This window comes from Sphaerodactylus townsendi, linkage group LG03, assembly GCF_021028975.2.
Source record: "Sphaerodactylus townsendi isolate TG3544 linkage group LG03, MPM_Stown_v2.3, whole genome shotgun sequence".
Classification (NCBI taxonomy): Eukaryota; Metazoa; Chordata; class Lepidosauria; order Squamata; family Sphaerodactylidae; genus Sphaerodactylus; species Sphaerodactylus townsendi.
In genome coordinates, this window is record NC_059427.1 from 45,014,839 (window position 1) to 45,034,700 (window position 19,862).

Here is a 19,862-nt window from a genome sequence, read left to right on the forward strand (position 1 = left end):
GCTTTGGCCCAACCTCTTCAGTGCATTTTCTTGAGTAAGTAAGCTTACACAAGCTTCGCTCTTAAACAATATTCACACAAACGTCCATTCTCTGAAAAAGAAAAGGCTTAAAAGAAAGGTTTCTGAATCCAGTCCTACTGAGTTGATTACAGTACACTGAGACACCATGGAGCCAGCCCTGCATTTTCATAACTATTTTGGCCATTGTCGGGTACTCCTTTTAAACAGATCACAATCTCAGCACAAATAGCATTATTCATTAATTTTTAAATGTGTTTCCCACCCTAAACTAGTTGAAGAATACAAACATTAGAACTTGCTGAAATGTAGATTAAAAAATAAACAACTGACACAGACTCATATATGGGGCACAACTAAACTTCATGTGAAAGTTCTATGACCAGATCCCTCATCATCTTTAATTTTATTTAAAATAGCCGCAGGAAGGGCTTAATGCTCCATCCTCACCATTCCCAATAAAAATGACTCCTACCAAGCAGTTATTAGCCCAGGTAAAGGAAAAGGACAGACAGCCCTTCCCCTCCATGCCCCCGCCCCCGGCAAACAGCTGTGCCATATGATTCTGCTGCGCATGTGGTCTGGCATGAAAAATGACCAATTCCATCTGGCTAGTGCTCCACTACCTCTCAAATAGGAAAGCTCTTCTCCCTTCTTTGAGCATGTGTGTCTTGACTGATTTGGGACTTCACTGACCTGTGCTTGTAAAAGCATAGCAAGCTTGCTGTAAATTATTTATTGGCTTAGATAATTGGCCATGCTGACAGAGGCTGATGGGAATTGTAGTTCCTAAACATCTGGAGAGCCGCAGGTTCCCTACCCCTGGCTTAGATGATCCCATGGTCAATTACTGCCAATGAAAAGGACTTCCATCCTTCCTCATGTCCCCCTCCCATTATAGCCTAAATGATCCCAAAATGCTGCTTCTGAGGGACCTGGCTCACCATGAAGTGGTCAGCATGACATAGTGGTTAAGAGCAGCAGGCTTTAATCTGGAGAATCAGGTTTGATTCCCCTCTTCCACATGAAGCCTTCTGGGTGACCTTGGGCTAGTCATAATTTTCTCAGAATTCTCGCAGTTCCACCTACCTCACAAGGTGTCTGTTGTGGGGAGGGGAAGAAAAGGTGATTGTAAGCTGCTTTGATATTCTTAAGCTAGAGAAAAGTAGGGTGTACAAACCTACTCTTCTTCTTCAATTGGAGTTCTGCAGTGGGAGAAGGAAATCAACAACTCCCTCCTTCTCTTCACAGGATGAGGAATCCAAGCCTTTATGTGAAATATTCTTTAGACTACAACAGTTTTCCCGTTATCCTGTTTTTCAGTTAAATAATGAATATCCTGCACATTTACATACACACATTTTAATATATTTTGTATATAATATATATGTATGTATATATGTATTTACATCCAAACACCATTTGCCATTGCTTTACATCCATAAACACACACATACTGAAATCAGTTCACCCAGCTGACTGTGATGCACTTCATGGAGACCTAGGTTGTCCTTCATGCTGTGGATGGTTGTGTGAAGCTTCTCTGGCTGGAGCTCTTGAGACTCAGGACAAATGTGGAGGAGTTGCTTTTCTTGCTGACGCTGAGGTCACATCCTTGTCGTGATTTTAAATAGTGGGAGGAGCAACAGACGAATCGGTGCAAAAGGTCATGGAAAAGATGACCCGTGAAAAGCATGTAGATCCAAGGGTTGCAACAACTGTTCAAACTCGCCAGCAGCATAGTTATTATGAATGGCAATGCTGTTCAAGAGAATAATTAAGAAGGAAATAAATACTCTGCAGTTCTGTGAATTTTCAGTAAAACAGAAATTACCAATGCTCCCAAGGTCATGAGAGTCAGGGAAAAATGTTTAACAAATTGCAACTTTTACTAAGGCGGATTCCGCATGGGCCAAAAATAGCGTTGTGAAAACGATGTAAACCCTTTTACACTGTTTTCACATCACTGTTTTTGGCCCATGCGGAATCTACCTAAGTTTGCCAGCTCTGAACTGGGAAATATCTTGATATTTTGGGGGTGGAGTTTCAGGAGGGCAGGATTTGGAGAGCGGACAGACCTTAGCAGGGCATAATGCCATACTGTCCACTTTCCAAAGCAGCCATTTTCTCAAGTGGAACTGATCTTGGTTGTCTGGAGGTCAACTGGAATAGCAGGAGATCTCCAGTTGCTACCTGGAAGTTGGCAACCCTTACTCTTTGTGACAATATGGCACAGGCAATGGCAACAGAAAGACAGATGGAATGAAATAATGTGTGGTAGGTGTGAGGTCAGAACATAGTATGCTTTAGTAAATCCAACAAGGTAAGTAAACAGAATTTTTGTGGCACTCAGGCTATTTCCACACAGCACTAATATACTGGGCTACAATCAGTGTCTTACAATCTGGGTTTATTTTATCCTGGTTTCTCCCTTTGCATGGCTGCCTGTTTCTGTGAAGGAATCAAGTGAAGACCAGGAGGAAATACTGCAGTGTGTTTTGCACATTCCCAGGCCTTTTTGTATGTACACCGCAAATCTATCTTCACATGCACAAACATCCCCAGTATCCCGCGTTCTGATTGGCTGTTGTTTTTGGGCAGCAGCTTGAATGAACATCTCCGCCCTGCCTTTTGAATTGGTGGCGCTCAACCGCACCTTAACACTGAACTCAAACTGTTTTATTTCCTGAGGGACAACTTAGAAAAAAATTACACAGAAGAGAGGAAGCCACTGCGTGTTCAAGTGTGAGGAAATAATATTTTGCAGCCTCTTCAGAAAAAAAGGTTTTGCCTACATCCATTAAATTTACCAACTTCTTTACTCATTCAAAAATAAATTGTTAGTAATCCCACTGTGCCTAATTCAGTTTTACTGTTGAGAGAAAACTGGCAGACTATCCCATATCATTTTTAGGCATGAATTTCCAGATGTTTCACTTAATGCACAAAATCAGTTCTTTCCAGATATTAAGACTTTAGAAGTAAACCCTCATTTGGCCTGTAGAGAAACCAGGTTTAGAAAGTTAGGTTTCCCACAACTTTGAAAGCTTTCCATCCACTACCCCCAAACTTTTACTCACTGCTCCTTTCTCCTCCCCAAGTTTGGCCATTGTTTTCTATTGCTACTATCACTTTTTTGATTTTCATACACACACATTGCCAGATCTCCCTTTTTATCTGCATAGCCATCATTTCCAGACTGAATGTATGTACTGGATGTGTAATACTGTGAAGAAGCTCCACCAACCATAAGGGAAGCACAGAGCATGGAGCATGTTATACTCATCACAGTTAGGTTTACTCAGAGATGGGATCCAGCAGGTTCTCACAGGTTCCTGAAAGTAGGTTACTAATTATTTGCGTGTGCCGAGAGGGAGTTACTAACTGGTGATTTTGCCATGTGATTTTTGCCTTAGTTACACCCTCCTCTCAGCAGTGGCGCGCAGAACTTGAAGCAGTCTAGCAGGAGGTGCACCGGTGTGCGTGGCAGCCTGTGCCTGCGTGCATTCGTTTCCCGCCCAAGGACCAGCGCAGTGGCTGCGTCTTTGCCACAGCCCTGCCCAGGAATGCCCCACCCCCGGAATGCCCGGCCACACCCCTGTCGTGCCCCGCCCAGCCCCATTGGTGCTACGCCACAGTTTGAATCCCATCACCATGGGAACCTGTTACTAAAATTTTTGGATCCCACCACTGGGTTTACTAACTATTATTCACCTGCAGATCAGTTAATGGCATTGATAAAGGTGTGGCCTTTGGGGTTATGTCTGCAGCCTTCATTTTGGCAACTAGGGATAAAAATGACACAAAGAATAATATTTCAACAAAGCGGTGGATATTAAGAGAAGTTGCAACCAAAAGAATGGTGAGGCTTGGTGCACTGTAAGAAAAACCCTAAGCATCCACTACTGTTAGTATTTAGAGTAATCAGCATTTCTTGGCTTTTGTTTGTTTAATGCATATTATAATTTGCCATGGAGTACAAGTTTTTTTAAAAAAAATCCTGGGACTCATCTCACAAGACACAGAAAACACTAAAGCAGGACAAACTTAGAATGATATCATGTGAATGCTCCCTGAAAAGCACTGCTGTAAGCAAGCCAACAAGGAACAAAACATTTGTGTGGAAATTTATTTAGATTATAGGGTTATGTATAGAAGATAGATTTTGAGATGCCCAGAGGATTCTGGGATGAAGACACAAAAAGGGAGTATCTTCCTTTGAAAATATAGAAGTTGGTAGTTCCTCCCTTAAGAGAAAGAGTTTTTATTCCCATTATTGCCAGAATCAAATAATTCAGTCACACATTTTTATTACACTAAGTCACATAACTGAGCAAAATATTGTAATATCCTGACAAATACAGTCTAAGGGACGGAGGCAGCTTCATATCCTGCTATCTATTGACAAAGCTTTACAGTTGTTTTATAGTACATTTCGTGGAATTGGGATAGGAGAGACGTAATATAATAGAAGCAGGGCACCTACATGGACTTGTGGAAGGCATCTCATTTTTCCTTTACAAAAAGCCTCCACAGCCTCTCCCCTTTTCCTGATTATTTCTCTTTTTCTCATCCACCAGACAACCTACCTTTATTTGTCCTTTTGTGTTCAGCTTGCACTTCTGACTCCCTGGCAGACCCTCTACACGAAAACTATGGCCAAGGTCTGTGGCACCAATCTCTAGGCTGGACCCAGTTGTGCAGTGTCAGCTGAGGTGGGCCCAGTTGTTTAGTGCCAGCCAGGCAAGGCTCAGTTGCATGATGGGGAACAGCAAGGACTTATGTGGACATCTCACTTTTCCCTGTATTCCTCCTCCCTACACTATTTCTTCTCTGCCTCCTCTTGGCAGCTCTGATATCACTAACTTTCCTTGCTTCCTTCTCTCCTTCTCACCCAACCGCCAACTACATTTATGTGCTCCCCCATCTTCAGTTATATGTTATTTATTTTCTCCACTATAGAGATTCAAAACATCATTCCGTCTTCCATTTTACCCTCACAACTGCCCTCTGAGGTATATTAGGCTAAGTGTATGGGATTAGTTGAAGATCTTCCAGTGAGCTTCCACAGCAGAATGGGGATATGAATCTGGGTCTTCCAGATCGTAATCTGAAACTTTAATTACAACACCACAATGGTTTTGATGGGATGGCTGCTGTTAAACATAAGCAGCCAACCAGGCCCAGGTGAGACAAGTAAGTCACTTGGCAGCAAGATGCGTGGTGGTTGCTGCTGAGCCTGGGTGCAGTGATGTCCAAAAGGCCCTGTTCCTGTCCTCATCTTTTGCTGACTAAAAGCAAGGCTTGAATGCTGGTACTGTTGTTGTTTCCTAACATCAGGCCCTGAAGGCATCACTTTCTAAAAGCTACAGGTGCTGCTTCCATAATTTAGGAGGATTTTAACCAGTGGTGGGATTCAATAATTTAACAACCGGTTCTGGTGGTGGAATTTAAATAATTTAACAACTGTTTATTTACAAGCACTATTTTAACAACCAGTTCTGCCGAAGTGGTGCGAATTTGCTGAATCCCACAACTGGTTTTAACCAGTGGTGGGATCCAAAAATTTTAATAACAGGTTACGATGGTGGTGGGATTCAAACAGTGGTGCTGCCACACACACGCACCTTCAGTCCCTATTGGGCAAGGAGGTTGCTTTAGTAACCCCTTCTCGGCACTCAGAAAAAATTAGTAACCACTTCTAGAGAAGTGGTGAGAACTGGTTGGATCCCACCTCTGGTTTTAACCCTCTAATATATTTCCTTTAGATTTCAGATTTTTCTGCAAACTTGGGGCTTTTAGTAGAAACCTCTGACTTGTTTGTCCATGGCTCCAGTCTCTGTATTTAAATATCCAAAGATGGGGGCATATTTTTATATATAGATTGTAAAAAATGTAAAAAATAATTTATGGGAATGTTGATGTTGTTGGGTTAAAAGTTAAATTCTGTAGAAATTACTGTCCAGTACTTAGGACTGTGATTTTAATGCCATTTCCCTTTATTATGTCACCTATTTGGACCAATTTCTTTGAATACTTCTTTTATATATTAGTACTAGCAGGGTGCTTCACTACGGGGAGTTGAGAAAAGTGGTATGCAGAAATGCAAAATACTCCACCCAAAAGAAATTCAAAGAACTCCATCCATAAGACGGTTGTGGCCAGTAATATCTTGGAGCATCCTACTTAGGGCCTCGATACCTCCTGTGTGATCCATGGTACAGTCATGGTGCTGGAATCTGGGTTTGAGGCTTCCTATCCTGTAGTAGACCTATCGGTGCACTTTGAATGTTGGCATGAAATTGCTCTCTTTCACTTGTCTGTTGTCCCGAGGGTGACATTCAGCATGCTCCCACACAGGCTGTGTGTGAATTTTGGGGTGACAGTGCGCATGCTTCAGCACAGCCTATGTGTTGAGGAGTGCTGTGTTAGAAGGCAGGTGGCACAGCAGTGGAGCATGTTCTCCCTTTAGCAGTTTCAGCAGAAGGAACAGGTTCCTATGTGCTGAGGAGCGCAATGTTAGACAGGGCCCCTGTGAATCGCTACATGTTGGTGATCACAGCGTCTGCATGAATTTGTTGAGTCCCCCTGTAGCGGTTGCAGCAGAAGGACCAGGTTGCTGTTGGATAGCAGGGCACCTGTGGTTTGCTACGTGTTGGTGAGAGTGGTGTCTCTGTGAATTTCAGAGTGATAGTCAGCATAGTTCTGTACAGTGTGTTTGTGAACTGAGGGGTGACATGTAGCTTGTTTCCTCACAGCATGCCTGTGGAATGGCGGGGTGGGTTTTGCATATTTTGCAGCAGCTTTCTGGCGCTGTCTGTGTGTAATGCAATGTGTAAGTTGCTGTGTGTATTTAAGACATCGCACCAGTGGATCAAGCGTGCCTGTTGTTTGGTGGGCAGTACCACAACTGGTCGATGGGGATAGTGGAGTTAGAACAGCAACGTGGCGGTCACGGAAAAGTCCCGTGACAGGAAGCTGTAGATGTAAATGTGGAGTACCAATCACTGTTAGAGTGAGTGACTCATCAGAGGAACTGGGAAGCCAGCTGAAGTGCCTTGGTGCTCAACTGTCATCCATGAAATGTTGAGGCAGATAGGCAGAGATGAATAGGAAAAACAGTAAATAGCTAATATCTCAAGTTGAAGTCAATATTTTTGGAAATCCTTATTTAGCGCCTCGGGCACATCCTTATTTAGCGCCTCGGGCACAGGAGGAGCTGGCATGCCAAATTTCAAGTGCGTAGGTTCAGCGATTTTTGAGTTACATTGGCGAGTGAGTCAGTGAGTGGAATTCGCTTATATATATATATTTTTATATATATATATTATATATTATATTTTATATATTATATTTTATATATATATATATTATATATATATATATATATATATATATATTATATATATATTATATTTATATATATAAAATTATAAATCAGTTTTTGTACTTGCAAAATAAAACCAAAGTAAGCCTCCACATTAAGTGATAACATCGGGGAAAGCCTTGGCCTTGTTGTCAGCCCTCTGATTGATCACAGTGAGACAGGATGCTGGATTAGATGGGCAACTGGTCTGATGTATCAGTGCTCTTTTTACGGTAAACCAAGAAATTGCCTAAAAGCTGTGTATAATTAAACTAGAACCAGGGAGACACATGTTCAAGCCACTGTGAAGGTCACTGAGTAGGGCCCATTTATTTTTTATTTTATTTATATTTTAGATTTATAGGCCGCCTCTTCCCCGAAGGGCTCGACACACAACACAACACAAATAAAACATCTTGCAGATAATTTTTAAAAAGAACTCTTTTGGCTTTTTTTTGTCTGCATAGTGTGGGGGGGGAAGCATTTTGGGGTAAATGTTTCTTTTGTCCGCTCCCTTCACTCACCAGCTCTCACTTTCGTTTCTGAGCTGCTTGTGCCCACCATTTTCTGCTGCTTCAGAGCCACCTGCCATTTGCAGAATGTTCCCACAGAAGTTTCCTCTGCTAGCAGCTCCTCTGCCTACCATTTCAGTGTGGAAAGTATATGAATAAAGTTGATTTTGACTGCTGATTCTGCACAGATGTCATTTTTCCTCTCTCTTTTGTTGTTTTTATTTGTTTTCAATAAGATATCTTCAAAGACTCAATATGAGTCAGATGGGAAAAATGTTTCCTGCGCTCTACACAGCAAGCAGGAAATGTTTTCAAAATAACTTCAGGAGGAAAAGTCGCTAGTTTAGCGTTTTCGGAAAAGTCCATTTTGAGTAAAAATAAAGCATCTTCCAAACATTTTTGGGAGAAAACTGCAGAATTCCCCCTTAAAAGGCTTTTAAAAAAAGTCCTGAAGACATTTTATTTGTGTTGTGCAGAATGTGATTGCCAACAGGCTTGGAGGGAAAAAAATGCTTTCAGTTTCGATAGAATGTCGTCAACCAGGCGATGCTAGATTCCACCATACCATAAAAGCTTCATCTGCCCATTATCTCCTATTAAGGAGCAGGGCATTTTCCTCCAAGCCTATAAGCAACCGTACAAGAAAATTCAGCCTAACTAACCTTACAGGATTTTTGTTGGGGTATAACGGAGGAGAGGAGAACTACATGCACTGTTCTGAACTCCTTGGAGCAAGGGTGGGATTAAAACAAAAAAAATGTATCTTTCTGAAAAACCCTAGTTTCTTCCAAAGAGTGAAGTTTAGTCACTGGTTAGATGAATATTTACAAGAGCTTGCAAATGATAGGTTTATCATCATGTTACATCAGTTTCCTCTGGCCACAATGTGGACCATTTGGAGCCTTTTCCTGGTCAGTTAGCTGACACACCAACCAGCATCTTGTTTCCCCATTATCAGAACCATCACATATACACAAACAAACACACACAAAGGTCATGTGGCGGCTTTTTGGCTATCTGAGAAAAAAGATCTGTAAGAACACGCTTAACAATAACAATAAGCCGTTCTTTGACTCCCAACATCAGACTGCAATTAAGGAAGCATTTTAAAGCCTTTTTTCTTCTGAGGGTGTTACCTTTTTAGGCCAGTGTGATCAGCTGGAGAGAAACTACTAAAGGGCTAGGGGAGGTTTTATGGGAAATTATATTTTGTGAAAGTTTAAGGGGCCTTGAAAAACTCTGGCAAGGGCTTTCTGTTACATCACAGCCGGATTTGCAGTTTCATAAAATATCTGCTGTGTTTGGATGCTGATCAGCCATTTGTTCATCTCTGTTTTAGGTCTCAGTCTGAGCAATCAGAAATGATTGCTCAGTCTCACCCCAGCCACACGCAGCTGATAAATATAATAAATTCTTTCACTCCCAATAATGTTTTAAATATTTATATAATATTTATGATTTTAATTGTAATTCCAAGTTATCAGCCACTCTGAACCTGGCTTTAGTCAGGACAGTTGGGATAAAAACAACAACAATCCAACCATTATAAACCTTCAGAACTGACAGTTGTCCTATTGATTTTTCCTAGGCAGCTGGTGTGGAAGGGGTAGACTACTATGCCTGAAAGGAATGCTGCTGCTCATCTCAAACATTTTGTCTGTCTACCCCACCAAACAGAATTGTCCTTATTATTTCTCATATGTACACAGCATCTGTTTTCTAACACCATTGTTACATGCTTGTGGGTGGTGAGGGTCAGGGATGCCAGCTTCCAGGTGGGACCTCCAGGTGAGGTCCCTCCCCTCCCCAAACTCACCCTCCCCAGACTCCTCTCCCTAATCTCCAGGTATTTTCTAGTACAGAGCTGTCAAAAAGACTCATATGTAGAGTTGCCAACTTCCAGGTGAGGTCTGAAATCTCCTGGAATTACAATTGATCTCCAATTGACAGAGAACGATGACAGGAGGAAATGGCTGTTTTGGACCTGGGAAGATCTGATGTGCTGTTTTGAACCTGTGGATATCTGTACAGCTGTAAAACTTCATTTTTTAAAAAATGGAAGAGGGGAGATAACCTTGTTGTCCCACCCTCCTTACCTGGCTGCACCCTACTAGTTGAAGAATATTTTCTTCTGGCCAAGTAATGATACGAGGTTGGCAGAAAATGCAGGAAACACCCGAGTGCAGCAAAGTTAGATGGATGATGGTGGAAAGTGTTGTCAAGTCATCCATAGGGTTATCAAGGCACGAGAGAGTCAGAGGTAATTCACTGTAACCTTTCTCTGCATAATGGCCCTGGTATTAATGACCCTAGGTACTCATTTACCGACTAAGAAATGGTGGATGGCTGAGTTGACCATGAGCCAGATGCCAGGATATCTGACCCACAGTGGGCTTGAACTCCTGACCATGTGAGTGGCAGTGCAAGCACTTAACCACTACACCACGTGGCTCCTTTCCAGGGCTTTTAATGAGGTGTAAATTGCAAGTGTTTTCTGCTGGGAAGAGAATTATTTGTGGATTCCAATTATCGACATTAGATTGTGTTTTTTCATTCTGGTTTATAAGCTTTCCTGAGCCACAAATAAATAAGAAATGTAATTGTCAATAGAAATAGGATGCTTTCTCCTGTTTCATCTGAAATTTGGGGCATGGGATCCCTTTGTGTAATCCTGCAGAATGTTTTGTTATGTCCATGAGCATCCCATTGAATGATCGGATTGATTAACTAGCAATCTTACTTAAGTTTTTAAACAAACTTATTTCAACTCTCTCATAGGGATGCCCACTTCCAGGTGGGATCTGGGGATTCCCCAGAATTACAGCTTATCTTCCAGGTGGGACCTTGGAATTCCCCTTGAGAAAATGGCTGCTTTGGAGGGTGGACTCTATGGTATTGTACCCCACTGAGGTCCCTGTTCTCCCCACGCTCCATTCTCAAATCTTCAGGTGTTTCCCAGCTCAGCCTCCCATATGTAGTCACTGGCTGGGAGGACCTGTCAGCCCTTCTCTCTACGTGTCTGTCTGCCTTTGGGTGGCAAAATCATGTTTGATTGTTGCTAGTGCTGCAATCCCAAGAACACTTTACTCCACTGAATAAAATAGGACAGTGGTGGTGAACCTTTGGCACTCCAGATGTAATGGACTATTCCCAGCAGCCCCTGCCAGCATGGCCAATTGGCAGGGGCTGATGGGAATTGTAGTCCATAACATCTGGAGTGCCAAAGGTTCACCACCACAGAAATAGGACTTATTTCCAAATAGACCTGCTTAGGATTGCTCTCTGAATTCCACTGTGGAAAAGAGTACAGTCACCAGGTTCTTCTCCAGAAAGGACGGAGCATCTTTTAAAAAGCTGACACAAGAACAAGCACTTCCCTTAATCCACAACTGTGAGCCATCGACTGGTATGTAATTAAGCGATGTCAATGCATCCGTGAACCAGCCAATTTTAGCAGGAAGTTACTAAAACAGCAGGCTGCCATGCTAAACACAACTCAGTATCTAAGATGTTGATCCTTTCGCACACCTTGGAGTGTACACTTGACAATGTCCTTGGACATCAGAGTTTGGGAACAGGTATTCCAAAAAGGATTTTTGTCTATTTCCCCCCTTAAACTAAAGTAGGATGTTTCTTGTTCTCAATCTGTCACCGGCATTTTTCAGTGTGAAGGTCACCAACATAATTAGAGTTTCATTTATTTTTCCTCTGTCCTTATCCGCTATGGGAATAGGTGGTAAGAAAAATATCCAAAGACATATTAGGTTTGGCAACTATCTTATAAATTTGTTTGGCTCATAAGGGACCATGAGAACATAAGAACTGAAAGTGATGTAATCTCAAGCACTTTTGCCCTCACAAAAGATCACAGAGCCAACCAGCCCCATTCTCTTACTCTGATATATCTATCTAGACTATTTAAAGTTTTTTTCTAAATGAGCTTCTTCCTCATGTTTCATTTTGCTATTGCCCCTGCTGAGAGACACAGTAGCATCTCTTCCCTCCCCTTTCCCACCTACTGCTTTTATTTTCTCTTATTTTTGTTTCCTTTTATGGACAAAGTGACTTTTGTGAAATCCCTTTTCATTAGAGGGTATGCGAAGGTTTTTGAACTTCACCAGGCTCTTCCTCAAAAATACCTTTGTCTTTCTGACCAGAAAGCAGAACATCCACATAATCATTTCAGGTAATTGTCACAAAAATCCTCTATCTTTCCTGGGATGTTAAAGCAATAATTGCATAAAATGGCAAAGATTCATTGATTTGGATGGGCCAAATCAAGTTTAGTACAAATATGCTGATGTGTGTACATATTGATACCACATCACTATCTCCAATGGAAACCCAAACCAGTAGGGACAGAGCGAGGAGGAATTGCCCCCAGTGTGTGCGTGCGCCCTGTGCCCCTCCAAGCCCCTGACCACCCCCGGAACACCCCATCCTGCCACCAGAGCACCCCTTCCCACCCTGTCCCCAGAACACACCCAGAACACCTCTGCAGGGGCACACAACAAGTACGTCACGCACCCCCCCCCCATCCCTTTGGCACTACGCCTCTGCAAACCAGCTTACAACACGAGAGCCAGCATGGTATAGTGGCTAAGAGCAGCAGACTCTAATGCGGTTGGTTGGATTTTCTACTCCTCCACCTGAGTATCAGACTCTTATCTGGTGAACTGGACTTGTTTCCCTGCTTCTACACATTAAGCCTGCTAGGTGACCTTGGGATTGTCACACTTCTGTCAGAACTCTCTCAGCCCCACCTGCTTCACGAGGAGTCTGTTGTGGGGAGAGTAAGGGAAAGGTGTTTTGTAAGCCCCTTTGAGTTTCCTTATAGGAGAGAAGGGGAGGGTATAAATCCAAACTCCTCTTCTGCCCTCCTCTATTTTATCTTCCTAACAACAATGCAATGAGGTAGATTAGGTTTACAAAGAGACAGGGACCCAGCACCACCCTGAGAGCTTCTATGGCAGAGCTGGAATTCAAATGTGGGTTTCTCAGATCCTAATCCTCTTACCATTACACCACAAACATAAGACTGAATCATTTCATCTTTATCAGTAGAATTACCCAATCATGACATGCAGTTGCCCAGTGTGGCCAAGGTGATGTGTTGATTAGAGCAAATGGGGCTATGTCTGTCCAACTAACTGAACTACTTTCCACTTTCACCAGCAAGTGAAGGGTCAAACCAGGAAAAAAAAGATGAACGAAGATGTATGACTAGATCTCTGACATGTTTTTGATTTTTAAATAGAGCCTATGGGAACCTCCAGTTTTTTAAGCTTCTACCAGCATGTACTGTAACCTGTGTGTGCCCCCCACCCTACCCCCCAAACCCCACCCAGAAAGGTGAACAGAAGTTCTGAGGGGAGCTCAGAGATATGTTGGTTAGATGAGTTAAATCCTTTCCGCCTCTTTCTACTATGACAACAATCTAAGTTGAGGCCCCACAGCTGCCGGTGGAAAGAGACATCAAGTCACAGCCAACTAATGGTGACCTGATAGAGTTTTTAAGTCAAAAAAAGGTTCAGAAGTGCTTTCCCATTGCCTGCCCTGGGTGGCAACCCTGGACTTCCTTGTTGAGCTCTCATCCAAATACTAACCAGGCCCTATCCTGCTTAGATACTGAAATTTCATGAGATCATAGCCTGGACCATCCTGGTCAGCTGCTATTCAACAATAAAAATGGTGTTGAAGTACACAGATTTTTCAGAAACTTATCAGGAGTCAGTATGATGAAGTGGTTGGGTTGCCAGGTTCTCACTGTCCACCAATAGGGGTGTGTGGGCAGCAGATAAAGTATAAGGCCAGGTTGAAATCCTTGTTCAGCTATAAATGAGATCGCTGGTAACCTTGGGCCTATCATAGAATCATAGAATTGGAAGGGGCCATACAGGTCATCTAGCCCAACACCCTGCTCAATGCAGGATCAGCCTAGAGCATCCCAGACAAGTGGTTGTCCAACCGCTGCTTAAAGACTGACAGTGAGGAGGAGCTGATCACCTCCCTAGGTAGCTTCTTCTACTACTGTCACTCACAGGGTTGTTGATGGTAAAATGGAGGCAAGAAAAATGATGTTGTAATCCTTTTGGGAATTCCCACTGGGGAAAAAAAGCAGAATATAAACATTTCAATGTTAATAAAAACTCACACATTCAAACACACCTACCTGTGAGATGGACAAAGCATAAACCCCAGGACACACTCACTCTACACTATGCTACAGACAGAAGCACATCTTACTGTCACATACCTCTGAAGATGCCAGACATAGATGCAAGTGAAACATTAGGAGCAAAACAACCAGCCCATTACCTCACAGCCAAGAAAACCCACAATGGCCCGTTGATTCTAGTCGTAGCAGTTTTCAGCCGTACATTAATGAAATATTTGTCTGGGGTGACCCCTGACCTGCATTGTCTCCTACTATTCTTGAGTAGAAAAATAGCTGCTGTCACTGGATTTACCATGCCTGAATTACCACTGGCATAGACAAGAGGTTCAAAGAATTGTCAGCACCTGCCGACAAAGATGGGTCCTCTGTTTCATCACATTTAAATGTTACTGTGACTTATTTCATCACATTTATATTCTGCCTTGTAACATTTATGGCATGGTGTACGTAGCATTTTCACAGCAATCCTGTGAGGTAGGCTCTGCTGAGAAATAGTGACTTGCCCAAGGTCTCTCCCATGTGAGCTCCATTGCTGAGCAGAGACTTGAATCTGGGTTTCTATGGCCCAAATTCATGAACCACTGGAGAGCATAGATTATGAGAATCAAACTAGACATGGGATAACAGTCATTGTTCCCTTTCCCCTCCACAAAATGCTGGTGGGATAATTTTGAACTGAAAATGGTAGTATGAGAAAGTGTTAAACATCCCTTCACTGTGCAATTCCTTTGCTTTAACTTGTAGACTCCTGAGTGTGGAAGAAAGGCAGGAAGGCAGGAATCAGAACACAGTTTGTACAGTTTCCAGCCATGACCGCTTAGACCTATGTAATAAGGTCCTTAAGGATTCCTGGCACTTAGCTTTTATATTTGAAGCTATGCCCATGAAAGCTGTTACTAAGCTTACAAAATAAGACAGGAAGGAACATGGGGGATCCCCCTAGTCTAAAAATGACCAATCTGTGGCCCAGATCCAGTTCTTCAAAAAAAAAATAGCACATGATGCCAAAAATCGATCAGTGTTATGTTAAATATTTGGCCCATTTTTCCATTTGAAAGGAAGATAAATGTATGAGAGGTAGACACAGTGTGCCATGGAGAGAAACATATCTTACCATGACCTGCCTTTGAAGATGCCAACCATAAATACAGGTGAAGGAACTAAAACTACCAGACCATGACCATACAGCCCAGAAAACCCATAATGGCCAGCAGACACAGCGTTTCATTGGGGGTATAAAAATGCCAGACTACACCTTTTTCCCCAGTTCAGAAGTCCTTATTACTAAGTAGCCCTTATTACTAAGTAGCCAAGTTCAGAAGTCCTTATTACTAAGTAACCCTAAGTAGTCCTTATTACTAAGTCCTTATTACTAAGTAGCACAATTTTTAATACAAATCCTAGTTTCCTATGAAGAATTTCAGACTATAAAGCACAACATATTTCTGGTCTCCAGACTGCAGTGTCCATGAAAATATATAGAGAGGAAAGAGAAGTGATTGGATGTGCAAGGTATGATATGAAAGTTCACCCCGTGATGTTATACCTGTTAAGTCATGAGCCTGCATGGGTGAAACCCACTAATCCAATCTGTTGCAGGACTGATTTTACTTACTGAAATCTGCATGCTATATGCCTAAGGCTGAAGTGGTTGAAAAGGTCCTCAAACTACTCAGGTTAAAAACTAGTGCTTTGCAATGCGACCACTGTCTCTTCCCTGCTTCTCTCATTTGGAACTGAAAACTGAAGATGGGGTGAAACGCCAAAAACAGCAGTGTGAAAATGGTGTAAACCCTTTTAAACCATTTTACACCGTTTTCACACCATTTTCACACTGCTGTTTTTGGCCCATGCAGAATCCACCAGAGCAGGGGTAGGGAACCTGCGGCTCTCCAGATGTTCAGGAACTACAATTCCCATCAGCCTCTGTCAGCATGGCCAATTGGCCATGCTGGTAGAAACTGAATGGGGATAATAGTTCAGGACCGTTATCTGGAAAACGGTTCTGGGTTCCCTACCCCTGCACCAGAGGGACAAGTTTGAAATAAACCTTCTCCATAATGGAGGGAGGCAATGTAAAGGTGCAAAGAAATGAATCCAGTCATATTCCCTCAGCAAGTCCTGCTCAACATTTGTGCACTTGGAGAGAACTTCAACCTCCCCATTATGAGCAAGTTGGAAGCAGCTTAGAAGCAGACGAGAATCAGAACATTGGTAACTGCACTTTTTACCAAAGAATGCTGTTGCTATACATTTGTCTTTACTTAAAACCCATGTGGCAACCCCATCTCTGACCTGGAAAGCAGTTCCTTATTAGCCTACTAATCAGCTCTGAACTCATCAGTCACTATTGACAACCTGGCCACACATTCACAAAATGCCTCTGGCTCCCTCACAAAGTCCCAACATTACGAAACGGAACAAGATCATCCCTGTACTAAGTATGCCTTCACAGTTGACCAGAGTGACTTTGCTGAAGCTATACATGTAAGACCTTAAGGCTGGATCCTGGACCCATGAATTATGGTGCTTTCCTCTGGCATGAGGAGACTTCCTCTCACACAAGAGGCTCACAGACATTACTACCATAAAAGAAACAGTTTTCTAATATTCTAAATGCATGTGCATTTTCTTTATTCCTTACTTATTTTCCTGTCCTACCATACCATTTCGGAAGTTTCCAAATGTCACATTTGACAGACAAGATGGTAAGGGGGAAAGGCATCAGATAATCTGACCAGGGTCAAATAGATAATGCTCAAGATGTCTAAAAGCAGCACATCTCTCGTTCATGCACTCCTACCCTGTTACCGGCCTTTGTAGGTGATCTTTTGCTCTCATCCCATGAAATAATTGTCAGAGAAGTAGCGGTGTTGCAGTTATGCGAGGAGGCCAGAACTTTTATTATTGAATCACTCTCTGAATTGTAATTGGACTCAAATCTAACTGGACCACTTAAATAATGCTACCTGACTTTTCTAGCTGAAATATCTGTCCAACCCTTATATTGCTGTTATCTCTTCCACTGCAGACTAACTATCCTGATAATGAGTTCATTTAGAAATACATCCATATTTTAAATAAATTATTGTGTGGAAATTCTCTACAGTTACGGCATGAAGTTGTACAGACCTAGGAAAGGGGACTTACTGTACCTTCTTTTGGTGCATTAGCATCCCATGCAATCCACATCTGCACAATGAAAAAAGGAGTCCAGCACAGAATGAAAGCTAAGACTATGATGAAGGTCATTTTCACAGTCCGGATCTTTGCTTTGGAAATGAGTTTCACACTGCTGACCCTGGAGAGGGTGCCCCTGTGAGGATGGCTAGAGGTCAGAGTCATGTTTGTCTAAGTGGACGATTTTCGACTTCACTTTGACTAAACAGATTGTGAAGCTAAGTCAGACCATAACAGAACCTCGTTATGAACACAGGGATAATCGCCGCGACAGTCAAGGTCATCCAGGTGATGTAGGCTTTGGAACCCCAAGGCTTGATGAAATTTGCCCAGCAGTCTATCTCCCCATTGCCCACATCCCTCATGGAAAATATCTGGAGCTGCGGAAGGCTGAACAGAAGACACACAATCCAGGTGAGGAGAACGGACAACCGGTCAGACCTCCTGTGTAAAGATCTCAAGGGCTGACAGATGGCTAAGCACCGATCCAGGGACATCAACAAGAGCATGTAAGTCGAAGCAAACATTCCCACCACCTGCAGGTATTTGATCACCCTGCAGAGGTAATCGGGCCCATAGAACCGGAAAGTGATGTCCCAAATGAGCTGAGGGAAGACCTGGAAAATGGCCACGGCCAGGTCAGCAATGCTCAGGTGCTTCATGAAGAAATACATGCGGGAATGTTTGTGGCGGGTCGTATGGATGGCCAGCAGTACGCACAGGTTCCCAGTTAGGGCGAGGAAGAAGATGAGGCAGAGCACGGCCACCTCCACCTTGGCAACTTCCTCATTCCTGATCTGTTTGGTTCGGTTCGTCTGACATGTTTGATTCTCCATAGTGGAGTTGCTCAGGGAGCTGTTATAATAAGAGCACAAATCATTGCCCAGTAAGCATGAAGAATCCATTGCAAACTCCTTTCCATCCAGTGCCTTTGGCTGAGTGGATCTGAGACAGGAGCCTCCTTCAGTGCACTGCAGTCCTCTTTACAGCCTCTCCCCTGTGGGAACCAGGTCTTTCAGTTCTTGGTTCCTTTTCCTGTAAAGTCTTCTAGTCCCATTTGGGGGTTTACCTTGTATACTTCTTAATCCAGTCCATGCACTGTGGAGTTTGTGTCCTTTACTTGTTTTTCACATGGAAGGATGGCTGAGTTTTCAGTTTCTCCTTTCTTCTGCAGACTCAGCTTTCCCGATGAAGGTCGGATGCCGGAAAGGTCTGAGCATCCAGCTCTGTGCTGTTATCCTCCCAACAAGTTGAGGTGTTCCCCCAGGGCTTCTGCTCCAATCACAGACAAACAAAACAAGGAGCTTTACCAGAAAACCATGCTACTGTTCATCCCCATCTCCCTCCTAAACCCACCTAGGCACTCATTCACTGAAGAGGGTTTCATTCATTTCCACATTTTGTTACAGTTTACTTTAAAGCAATGCTGAAGCACTGCTCATTGGCTGCCGGAGTCCCTGTGGAGCTGCAGTGTTTATTCTAGCATCTGCATATATTTTTTTAAAAAAATCACTGCATGCAGATAAAGAAGATAAAGACCCTACCACCTATCCCCCGAACAGCCAGCAGTTATACACACATACACACATGGCACATATCTTTGCTTTCCCAGTTGCAAAGGAATTCTTTCCTCTAACCTTTAGTGCATACCTTTCTTCTAAAAAAACTCCTGGGTCGAAGGATTCTTTCATTCAGCTGCAATGGAATATGGAAGGCTAATCTTGTCCAAAGGAGATTATCCAAGAATTTCAGGTGAGTTTTTAGTCCCAGTGATACATCTAACTGCTCCACAAGTTTGCTCACAAATGAATTCAGGAGGACAGAGAGGAGGAAAGGGGAGGAGGAACAGGGGTTGCCGTCAGCTTTCAGAGTCATTCATGAGCAAAATATATTGCTTGCCTCTATGTAGTGCCAGGTTTAGTCTTATCCATTAGGTGGCACAATAGGCCACCTCTTCATTCCCCAGCCAAGTAAACTAGCAAGATCAGTAGACCAGAGTGAAGTCTCCCTTAACTAGAATTTAGCCGTCTACATTACTTTAATTGTGAAGAGTGCAGCACAGTTATCTCCCCAAGATGTGTGGCAAAATTATACAGGGATGCAAAAACTTGTAAAATTTGTTTCCTGAGTCCAAAATTAGAGTTTTACTTGATTTTATCATACAAACCAGGAAGTGGTTGTAAATCCACCCTGCTTTGCATTACAGGACAACCTTCTCCTTTTGAATATGAGAGGACATCTCAAAATATGTTGTGGTGGCACTTGGTGGGATCAGCTACTCAAATCTCAATTACGCTATTCAACCTAGCATGAGAATCCCTCTGAATGAGACTACATTAGTTGGAGTCAGAGCATTGGGATGAAAAAATGTGATGTTGAAGTTATATAAGGATTTAACTACTTCCCTTCCAAAAAGGAATTTTAAATCAATCTTCTCACAAGAATAGAATTTACACTTGACTTCTTCAGAAAAAATCAAGGTACTTTGGAGCGTTTCCGTGAGCTGCCTCATACAGTATCTTTTTATATTGTCTAACCCACCTTGAATCTCAGGGTGTGTTATAAATAAAGTATAATGTTACTTTTCAGACTCTTGTTGGTGAACAAG

General features: G+C 42.7%; 1 protein-coding gene across 1 annotated transcript; it reads right to left on the reverse strand.

The window, feature by feature from the left end:
• Positions 1-1,364: 1,364 nt before the first annotated feature.
• OXTR (oxytocin receptor) lies at positions 1,365-19,046 on the reverse strand. Its single transcript, XM_048492048.1, is given in 4 exon segments — positions 1,365-1,779; positions 17,230-17,475; positions 17,478-18,526; positions 18,905-19,046. Coding segments are annotated over 3 exon segments (1,176 nt in total). The 5' UTR covers positions 18,160-18,526; positions 18,905-19,046; the 3' UTR covers positions 1,365-1,531.
• Between the last annotated feature and the right edge of the window lie 816 nt (positions 19,047-19,862).